The sequence below is a fragment of the Anoplolepis gracilipes genome, chromosome 14 (genome assembly GCF_047496725.1).
Source record: "Anoplolepis gracilipes chromosome 14, ASM4749672v1, whole genome shotgun sequence".
In the NCBI taxonomy this organism is placed as follows: domain Eukaryota; kingdom Metazoa; phylum Arthropoda; class Insecta; order Hymenoptera; family Formicidae; genus Anoplolepis; species Anoplolepis gracilipes.
In genome coordinates, this window is record NC_132983.1 from 613,449 (window position 1) to 624,800 (window position 11,352).

An 11,352-nucleotide genomic window follows, 5' to 3' on the forward strand; every position below is an offset into this window, starting at 1 on the left:
AAAACATGGCGGACATAGGTTTGTAGCCAGTCTCTGATTACAGCATCTCTAGACAAGAGAGACTGTGGCGACCTCTGTCGATCAAGCATCAACTACGAATTCGTAGTTTGTGATTTTTGCTTGTCAGTGTCAGAAACGTCACTTTGCGATGATATATGATGCGGGACGCTCGCGAGAATTTAATCAAATAAAGACTGTTTATAGCAGTGAGACTGTGGATCTCAGACCTCCGTCCTCTTGTTTTACAGTGCCAATTAAAATTTAGAAGAAGAAGAAGAAGAGGAAGAATAAAGATCGATTTAAACCTAACCCGTGATCAAACTCATCTTCGTAGCACACGCCGGTTGTATGGGAATCGAGCTGCAAGTTCGAGTGACATTTTTAGCCGTTCTATGGTGATACCATGTGTATTGGTCCTCTGAAGAAGATATGTCATTGGGGACCGCTCTCTGCTCTTGGTAACTGACTCCTATCAACCGATTTTTCATCACTGTATCAATCAATCGTTGCAAGATTACAATGAATGGAATGACAGAATTGACAGTTTATTTATCGGCTGCATTCGCTAATATCTGACAATTATACACTATTGATTGTAAAATATGAATTTCCACAATGAAGATAATTTGATAAGATTGAAGTTTTTTTTTTTTAACATATTGATTTGTGTTGCAGGTATAATAAAGATAATTACATTAATGACGATACACTGTAGTAGACAATGGTGGTCACCACAAGAAAGTATTGCAGCCGCTGCCAGTTTCTTATTATTCTTTACTCTGAGTGGGTTAACTTTGTTTCATTTCATCAGCGCAATCTTTGAAGGCCCAGGGTACCTTAAGTTAAAATGGATGCCGGTATGTAATATATTATATATTTTTAATAAAACTTCTTTATCCTCACGTTTTACAGAGAGATAAGATTTTTTAAATTTAAAGTCTTTTGTTGCATTAATCTCCTATTATTTCATATTTGTCATTTGATAACATATGTACATGTGTACAAATTTGTATCATCTTAGATAATAAAAAATAATATTGTTACTTAAGTGACCTTACTATCTTAATATAAAATTCTAAATTTTTTTATAAGTTTAATATGTAAAAAGTATAAAATAAAACATAAATTGAAGCAATTAAAAGAAACTAAATTGTTTGACATTAATATCATTTATCAATGTAATTTGCTTTTAGGAAAATATTACAGATACACAATACTTACAATATTGTATTGTCTGTCAAGGATATAAGGCACCAAGATCACATCATTGTAGAAAATGTAAGATTTAATATAAATATTCTTTTTTAATATTTTTTAAAGAGATTTGTAAAGTTTTTTTTAGTCATTAGTAACAATATGGTTTAAGGATAAATCCTTTGGATGATTTAGAAGAATATAATTCTTTTTTTATACAGAGTAAATCATAATATAATAAAATGAAGATGATTCCTTATGTAAATACATTTAATTTATTATAAATTGTTAAAAATATTGTGTTATACACAAAGTATTATTTGATAAAAATTAAAGAAACATGAACTGATAGTTTACAATTGTTTAAAAATACAAACAAAAATAATTGTATTTATTAAGATCTATTAAACTTTTCCTTCAATAGTCAAATGCGTAAGTATCAAACGAATCATAAAATATTGTATGAAAAAATTTAATTCTACAGTTTCAGTCTATATTTATAGGAATCACCATTTTGCTTGTATCACAACTTTCAATATTTTCTGTATTATTCATAGTTGTCTATAAATATATTTTATTAATGAAAAAAAATAATACAGAGCAATACACATATACAGTGCTAAAAATATTATTATAGTCTTATAAATTGAGAAACTCTTAAACATTTTACTAAAAATAAGTATTTATCAACATATTACCGTTGCAAAATGCTATAACGACTTAAAATTAGATTATTATAAAATTCTATCAACAATTTTATCTATTACATATTAGAGATCAGTATTTTTATAATCTGTTTCTAACAGAGTTTTGGAGATTTATGCTTGGACATGACAAAAAAATCATTTTTGCAATAATAAAATGTTAATAAACATTTATTTTTGATAAAATTATGGATTTTTTGTGAATTATAATAAATTATTTAAACATATATTTCACACATAAATCTTGTTTTTCTTTTTTTTTTATAATTATTTTGTATTTATTCTTTTAGGCAATCGATGTGTAATGAAAATGGATCATCATTGTCCATGGATAAATACATGTGTTGGACATTATAACCATGGTCATTTCACAGCATTTTTAGCAAGTGCAGTTGGTGGTTGTTGTGTCTCCACTGTTATATTAATTTCCTGGGTTGCAACTGTATTATCTCTGAAGCCATTGCCATTCCCACCACCATCAGTCCTTACATTAATATTAGTAGTATTTAGTATTGGTTTATCAATTGGTGTTGTACTTGCAGTAGGAATGTTGCTGTATTTTCAGGTAAATAATCTTGCATGGAGTCTCTGTATATTTACATTTTTTAAATTTTATTTTTGTTCATATTTAATGCATACTTTAAATTGTATAGATGTTAGCCATTGTGAGAAATCGAACAGAAATAGAAGATTGGATTTTGGAAAAGGCACGATGCCGGCGAGATAATACGGACGTTGAATATGTGCATCCATATTCAAAAGGATGGCATTTCAATATTAGTCAGATTTTTACATGGGACTGCACTCCAGTCGGCGATGGCATTACATGGCCTGTTATCAATGGCTGTGATCAATACACATTAACGGTGATTTTATTATCAAAATAATAATGTGTTATATTAAGGCCCAATACACAATAGAAAAAAATATTAGAAATAGGAATTAAATATTAAATATTAGGGAGAAGAAAGAAAGAGAAAGAAGATCTTATCTTTCTTTTTTCCCTATTCATAATATTTTCTCGATTATTTATTGAGCTTAATTCATATAATAATTATCAATTAAATACAGCATATATAAAATACAAATTTATAAAATGATCATATGTTAGTTTTCAACACACACGTGCATACACACACACACACATACACACACACACACACACACACACGTTATATTGTACTATTAATTTAACAAAATATACATTTATATAAAATATTATATAATACACTATATATAGTGTAATATATATTATTTAACATATCGTTTTGTAGAAGGAGCAACTCGCACAAAAGCTAGATAAACGGAAAAGAGCACGCAAATATAGAGTCATAAAACATGCATCAGGATACAAATTTCCAATTACACATGGCTGTGGTGTATTTTGTCATCCACCTTGCACTGATGAACCTCGTATCAAATTGGATATAGATGATATTGTAATTGTAACACGTTGGAAAAAGTATGTTTTAAATTTTAAATTGTTAATTTTAGATTTTTGATAATAAACTATTTATTTTTATTTCTGTGTGTGAATGTGTATATGAAATCTGTTGTGTAATAAAAACAGTTTTAATTTTTTACAGATATTGGTTATTTGGAGAAAAAGAGCAGAAAGGAGATAATAATGTGAGATCAAAACGTATTAGAGGATGGTTGCCACGTCCCTGTGTGATTGAAGTAATAGATAATGACTTGTATGATTCAGATAGCTTGTTTAAGGACAATTGAATTTTGAAGATATGTAACAATATCTATGTATGCCTGAAGATATATGAAGAATTTGCTAGCAGAAAGCCAGCAATACAGCAGCAAATCCACTCATGACTTTCCAACTGATTTCGATATATGTCTTCATTAAACTTCGTTTTTGATAGTATGTTGTCGATATAGTGATGATACAGTAAAATAATAGTAAAAATCGAGCATTATCTTTTATCACGTCGAGATAGCAAATTTCTAGTAACATTGCTGCATCGGACATTGACGATAAAGAAATAGAAATCAGTGGAAGTCAATCATAATTTATTGTCATGACGTAACAGAAACGTGAAAAAATACAATCTATTATCAAGAAACACGTAGTATCTTGATAGTGTTTTGCGCCAACGTGAGAACACAGTTGCGAAATTATTAAATTTCTGTAACAGTTGAACCAATTGAGTATTTAATAGATTTAATATAATCTAAGCTTCTTTTATATAAAAAAGTATTTTTATTTTTATTCTATATACTACTATAAATGGAGATATTACCAAAGTTTTAATATATTAAAATATTTATTAACAAATCTGAGCACCATCTTTATTATTCTTATTATCATCGTCCAAATTCCAATGTAGTTTTTATATCTATATAGTTTTTATATCTATATTGGTTTTTTTTATTCTTATGTATGGTTAGAGTTTCAACACAATTAGAGAATGACTTAACTGCATTTCAACCAATACAGCTATTTGTTTCTCCTACTTAGGAAGCAGTCAAACATATATCAATACATGTGCTGTGATTAACTTGTGATAAATCTTTATTTTTACGTTAGTACTTTATTTATATACATTAAATTTAATTAATATTTAATTTAAAATTCTTAAAATATTGCTTGTATAGAAATCTATTTTTATTTTTATATTTTATAGCAATAGTTTCTCTGTATTACATTTGTTTTGTTTTGTTATTGTTTTACGACATATAAAACATACATTTTTTTTAAATAAAAAAAAGAAATAATATATAATATTGTCTTAAAAAAGAGAATTAATACTTATTTAACAGATAATTAATATTTATATTAATATTTATTTAGAAGAGAATTAATATTTATATTAATGTATGTTTTATTTAGATATAAACTTAATTAAGTTTTTAATGCTATGTACTTTAAAATCGTATTATAATGAGTATAATAATAATCGTATAATTTCTCTATAGACCTTTATAATTAAAATAACCTTTTTATTGAATTGTCTTTAATAATTAAGAAAAATAAGCACAATTCAAATTGCGTTGAAGATTTTCATAAACTTAGTGGACTTAACTATATATAATATATGTATATACCTATGTATATATTTAAGTTATTTAATTTGATTATATAGACTTTTCTCAGAAAGTTTTATAACAAAAAATAAAGTTTATGCTTTTATTTTTGTGCTTGTTTTATATATTATCATTCCACTTTCAAAAGACATTTATATATAGTATGTTAAAAAAATTTGTCCTTTATATCTTTATTATTATTGAAACAATAATTATAATTATACATTTAAAATTTTATCTGAAATAAAAAAATGATATCCGTCTTATCATCTTTTCCTTTATAATAATTAATAAATTATTACGTAAAAGAAAACGTAAAGATCAAGGTTATTATCCCTGATATGATGCAAAAGATACGATGAATGTGTTACGACATATGTTACACGTGTGTAATATATTTGATCGATAGTGAAAGGATCGTATACGTTCGCAAAAAATATATAATGACGGACAGAATAATGTAATAATTTGATTTCTTGTGTGTGCGCGATATCTGACAAATCGTTATAATAATAACAAATAATTATGACAAAAATAATTATATTAAAAAGTTGTGTTACGAATAAATAACATCATCATTAACATTTTTCTTGCACAAAAGAGAGAGAGAGAGAGAGAGAGAGAGAGAGAGAGAGAGAGAGAGAGAGAACGAGAAAGAATCAACTTTATATTTAACAACAAAATGGCGACATTATTAAATTATATATGTGTTTTGCGACATATAAAAAAATAATCTGTTTTATACACGACAAGTATATATTGTATTAGTTTTTGTTACAAACAACTTTTATAGAAACATATCCTTCTAAACGATTCAGGCGGAACCGGTTAAGATTGACGAAGGAACCGGGAGTGAAAGTAATCAATTAGCGAATTGAGTACAGTTTTGCAATTCTATGGTGAGATCTTAGCATTTGCCTTATCGACAAGTGATCGTACACTGTAGTTTCTTATATGCGTCTCTACCACGAGCATCTTTTCTTTTTCTCTTTATCCGATTTTTATATATAATAGCAATCTGTCTCAAAGTAAGTTTTTATAACGCATTCCATTATTTAGAGGGTATTTAAATTAGCATAATATGTTTATATAAAAAAGTGACTATAAATTTTTCACGTTATTATCATGAATTCCATGATTTATTTATTCTAAGTAGTATCTTTTCAGTAAACACATATTATATTATATTAATATTATTAAAGTGCAACGAAGATGATTTGTAACAGTTGTATAATATATGTGTTACATTTATGAGTGGGAAATTATAATGAATTATTTCAGTAATACCTTATATCTAATATTACTATTATATAATAATAATATTGGATAAGATATTACTGAAATAATTAATTATAATTTCCCATAAATGCAACACATTTGTATGTAACACACATATGTTTATAACTGTTACAAAAAAATTGTCTTAAAAAAAATAAAAATAAAAAAGATAAAAATTTTTACATTAAAAAATTATTATATGAAAAGGTTTTATTTTAATGTATATTTTATAATATATTTAAACTTGATTTATAAAAGTGATGATATCATAAAACTATACATTAAATAATAAGAATAAATATTATGCATACAAAGTTTCATTCTTTTATATTATGTTTTAATATTAAAATTTATTTTTATAATAAAGTGCAATGATTGTGTATTTGGCTTTATTATTTCTATATATATATTTTATTTAGGTATACATATCACAAATATATATATATATATATATATATATATATATATATATATATATATATACAAGTATTATTACTATTATTATTATTAACAGAATTTTGTTCTATATATTTATTTCTGCATCGTCGAAATGAAGCAAGAAAGATGCATCCCGCCAGCTACATTACCATCTTATTCGTGCTCGTCATTTTTTCTACAATTTCCGTTTTCGGATTTCCGGATGGTGCGCCGGTGGATGCTTGCGTAAAACCACGACCTAATCAACCTTATCACGGCGAAGCGCGATCGCAGCCTTTAAATACGAGTCCTTATAAAATTCTGGCTTCATCATCACAGTACGAACCAGGTTCCGAAATCACAGGTAATATAGAATCTAAAAAGATATACTTTAATAAATTTAGAATAAGATAAAGAGTTGAAATTTTAAGAATTTTTATGAGATCATAAAAGCAATTATTTGATCAAATAAGTGGCATCCACCTCCATGGAGCAAGGAGATGGAGCTTTAAAATCTTACAATTAAATGACATAAAAGAATCGAGTGGGTATATTCATTGAAAAATACTATTAAAGATGAGAAAAATAATCTTTGAAAGAGGATTTGCTACGACCTTCCAATCTAAAGTTATATGCTTGTGTGAATAAAAATTACTGGTTCTTTACGTTATCAAGGATCTACAATGAGGACGTGACTATGAAACAATTACAATAATCAGCGAGAAAAACTAATCAATGTCACAGAAAAAGACAATACATGTCGAGACTTTCAAGATAACTTTGATACATTCAAGAATTAATAACATGCATTTTTTAGAAAGGATTATTTATTCTCCATTCTATTACACACACACACACACACACACACACACATGCTCTCTCTTTCTCTCTCACTCTTTTTCCTTATCAAGATTTCCTATAAATCGTGACAATATTTTATAAATTAAATAGAGAAATATTAATGTTCTTGCTCAAAATTTCCACGTGTCACAAAAATATACGATATATATAATAATATATATTATTATAAATTAATTAAGTACATATATATTAATGTACATCGATGATAAACGAGAAAATTAAATTTTATTTGAACAAATATCGTCGACTTTTATTACAATTTATCTCGTTTTGATTTTAGTTTTTATAGGAGGAGATTCATTCCAGGGATTTTTCCTGCAGGCACGTGATTCTAATACAAACAAATGGATTGGATCATGGACACAAACACCAAACACGAAGACGCATCCTGAATGCAGTGCTGTGACACATGCGGATCCACGCGAAAAAGAACAGGCTACTTTTATCTGGAATGCACCGTCGAACGCACGTGGTAGCGTTTACTTTACGTAAGTGTAATGTTTTGCAAACAATGGGAATTCTAGAAAAGAGATATAAGTACTATTCGTGTGTTAATGATAAAACATAAAAAAGATAATAATAAACTTGAAATTAAATATGATTATAATAATCATTTATGAATTAAATACATAAAAAATACATAGAAAACAAATACATATCTTGATTTAGTTACATTTTCAATGAATTTATAACCATATCTTGTTCTTGTTTCAGTGGAACTGTATTAAAGGACTATGCAACATTCTGGTCTGATCTTGTTTCACAGGTAACGCAATAATAATTTATTGTCAGCGTGATATCTTTAGACGTCGACAAAGTGCATTTGCTAGAAGGATAGATTTTTATCTTTGTATACATATTCTAAAATTTGTTATATAGCATATACTTGCGATACATTTAATGTATATTTTATATGGATTTTATTGTGTTTTTTTATACCATGTATAATTACAAAAATATAATATATTGAGCGTTTTAAATATTAAATCACCAAAATAAATGTTATTTGTACTGTGTGTTTATTTCGATAACTATGTTAAGGGACTTTTTATCACTTTGTTAATTTTTTCCTAGTAAATTATTATGTGAAATTTATTTATAGTAATAAATATGTTCATTTTCTCTTTTGTATTGGATTTATTTTTCTTTGTGATGTGACAAAATGATGGTAAGTTTCGCAAAAGTGAAAGCAGTTCTATTACTGACATTCTTTTACTGATTATCTTTGATCTTTTGTCGATTCCTCTACTAAATAAAGTAAATGTAGTTCAGAAGCAATAATCAAGAATTCGTTTTTTTGAATTATTAGAATATATTACGCAGAGAGATATGCTATAATAATTATGATTACGAACAATAACATTATATTATGTCTTCGTATATCCTATTAAAAAATTCGCCTTTGAATTATTAGAATATATTTTGCGAAGAGAGATCGCGCGATAATGCAATTTATACGAGAACAGTACGCTTAAAAAGAAATTTTTATTTCTGAGTTACTAGGAGAATATATTTCACAAAGAGGTATTGCTAAAGTCCGTGGGGAGGACGTTAACCGATGGTTAGTATATACGTGAAATAATTCGCGCTGATTGGTTAGATCGTGGACCAATAGAAAGCACAACTGTTCCCTATTGATTCGCGATCCAACCAATCAGCATAGTTTCTTTTACGTAAACCTCAGACCTAGTTGCTCCACCTCTTGCGAAATATCGCATACCTCTTCGCAAAATATATTCTCCTAATCATTCAAAAGCGAATTTTCAATCATTTTTGGATACATTATACCGCTCGTGAACGTATTACCGATCTCTTCGCAAAATATATTTTCCTAATAATTCAGACGAATACTTCTTCGCGAAATATATTCTCCTAGTCATTCAGAAATGAATTATTGCTAGTGAACTGCATTATTGATGTCTTTGCAAAATATATTCTTTTATTAACTCAATAAGTCAGACGAACTTTCGAGGATAAAAAGATACGTATAACTGATCTCGCGCGCGCTTAACTGTATCATAATTAATTATCAGCAATTATTGAGATCTTTTCCCAGAATTACCAAACAGGTACTATAGTATACCATTGAAATTATAAATTTAAAACGGAAAATATGTAGATAAATAAAACAAGCCAAGCTGATGAATACAATTATAATAATTTTATATTATATTTATAATTAATCTTATAAGAACTATCCATACATTTATCTTTATAATTTATTTATATTAAAAAAAAGATAAAGTGATTCTGTGTATAAAAAACTTTATTAATCTTTAAAATTTTTTTTAGACGCACGTGGGACCGCTTTTTTGTTTCTTTTTCAGGGGGAAAGTGTGTTACGAACAATTACAACTCATTACAAAGTATAATACATTCAGCGTCTCTCTCAATTATGAGAACTTGGATTTTTCATTTTCTAAGACTTTCTCAAGAAAAAAATGGATAAAGTCGAATCTTAATCTAACAATTAAATTAGAAGATATATCGCGATTTAAATTTCAGGAATGTACATGATTAATAAATAAATCGACGGCAGTAAATATTTAATTGTATAATATACGTAATTTAATTATATAATACACGTTTCAAATAATTTCTAATAATTGGAAAACAACTTGAGCGCGAAATTTAATTATTATCATTTTATAACAATAAAAATATTTAGACATTCGAAGCACATTTAATAATTATAAAAATTTAATTACTATTATAAAAATTCATAATTTATTCTCAAACATATTTTCTAATTCATGTAAAACACTTGTTAATTATATTGTTAGTTATTACATAATTAATAAAGAATTTTACTAAAAATTTATTAAAATTGTACTAAATTTTTTTTATAAATTACATAATTGAGATCAAAATTTACATTTTAAACGAAATTATAAATTATAAATAGAAAAATCTATAATAAACACATACATATACATATTATATACATATATAATAAAAATATTTTTTTAATAAATATTATTAAAACATAAAATTGTATTTAATAAATTTATTTTTGGGAATAATTTTAGAACATTGTAATAAGATATTTGTCCTTCTCTCTCTCTCTCTCTCTCTCTTTTTCTTTTTCTGATAGAAAAAGAGACAAACACACGTGTAATATATAAGGAATAATTAGTTACAACGAGAGAGAAAATATTTATTTAATATAATATAATATTTGACAAATTACTTTCAGTTATGTTTAATAGATATACTTTTACTTATGTCTATAATAAAGGATTTCTATTTTTCACAAATAATGGATAACATCATTGTAATAATTTTTATTACAATGTGTTCATTATAATAAATCTGATAAAGAAATAGAATCGACGTACACAGTTTTACACTAACAATAAGTTAAATTGCTTTGATTAGATAATTACTTAGGCATTATATTTAACACGTAATAGCATATTTCCGGTACACGATTTATAACGAGTTAAATGTTTAATAATAATATCATTTTAGTTACAGAATTTTACATTTATTTTAGAATTACTTCATGTAATATTTTAATGCGTTAAATTTTATCACGTAGTATAGTATCATGTATTTGTTACTGTTGAGCACACGGAAGAGAGAAAAAAAAGAGAGAGAGAGAGAGAGAGAAAGAGCATGCTCTCCTTTCTCTTTGACGTCACGCAGTCCGTAATAAGAGAGGGGAGACCGCGTGTACAGCGTACGTGACTTGTGACAGCCGTGAGTCATTCATTCCGATTCCGGCGAGCATAGTGTGCGCACGTGCTTTTATTGCGGCACCAGCGCCGGCACGTGCGTCTCACGTTCGCGTTCAGTCACCTCGAGGTCGAACGCGCCGTACACATTTCTCGCGATGATAATACGTAATAATAATACA

The 11,352-nt window shown here is 26.9% G+C and overlaps 2 protein-coding genes across 2 annotated transcripts; both read left to right on the forward strand.

Annotated features, from left to right (window-relative positions):
* Positions 1–106: 106 nt before the first annotated feature.
* On the forward strand, positions 107–4,188 carry LOC140673439 (palmitoyltransferase ZDHHC6). The gene is made up of 7 exons (XM_072906426.1): positions 107–458; positions 676–857; positions 1,194–1,278; positions 2,189–2,463; positions 2,552–2,764; positions 3,173–3,360; positions 3,485–4,188. The coding sequence occupies exons 1-7, from the start codon at positions 404–406 to the stop codon at positions 3,627–3,629; spliced, it is 1,143 nt and encodes a 380-aa protein (XP_072762527.1). The 5' UTR covers positions 107–403; the 3' UTR covers positions 3,630–4,188.
* A 1,655-nt stretch (positions 4,189–5,843) lies between these two features.
* LOC140673356 (putative defense protein 3) lies at positions 5,844–8,467 on the forward strand. Its single transcript, XM_072906277.1, has 4 exons — positions 5,844–5,965; positions 6,772–6,996; positions 7,774–7,981; positions 8,208–8,467. The coding sequence occupies exons 2-4, from the start codon at positions 6,780–6,782 to the stop codon at positions 8,269–8,271; spliced, it is 489 nt and encodes a 162-aa protein (XP_072762378.1). The 5' UTR covers positions 5,844–5,965; positions 6,772–6,779; the 3' UTR covers positions 8,272–8,467.
* The last annotated feature ends 2,885 nt before the right edge of the window (positions 8,468–11,352 follow it).

Bases quoted from the DNA above. Each gene is read 5' to 3' on its own strand.
- LOC140673439 (XM_072906426.1), top strand. From the start codon at position 404: ATGTGTATTGGTCCTCTGAAGAAGATATGTCATTGGGGACCGCTCTCT. The intron at 2,464-2,551 runs GTAAATAATCTT...TAAATTGTATAG, and splicing joins GAATGTTGCTGTATTTTCAG to ATGTTAGCCATTGTGAGAAA. The intron at 3,361-3,484 runs GTATGTTTTAAA...AATTTTTTACAG, and splicing joins ATTGTAACACGTTGGAAAAA to ATATTGGTTATTTGGAGAAA.
- LOC140673356 (XM_072906277.1), top strand. From the start codon at position 6,780: ATGCATCCCGCCAGCTACATTACCATCTTATTCGTGCTCGTCATTTTT. The intron at 6,997-7,773 runs GTAATATAGAAT...TTTTGATTTTAG, and splicing joins ACCAGGTTCCGAAATCACAG to TTTTTATAGGAGGAGATTCA. The intron at 7,982-8,207 runs GTAAGTGTAATG...TTCTTGTTTCAG, and splicing joins CGTGGTAGCGTTTACTTTAC to TGGAACTGTATTAAAGGACT.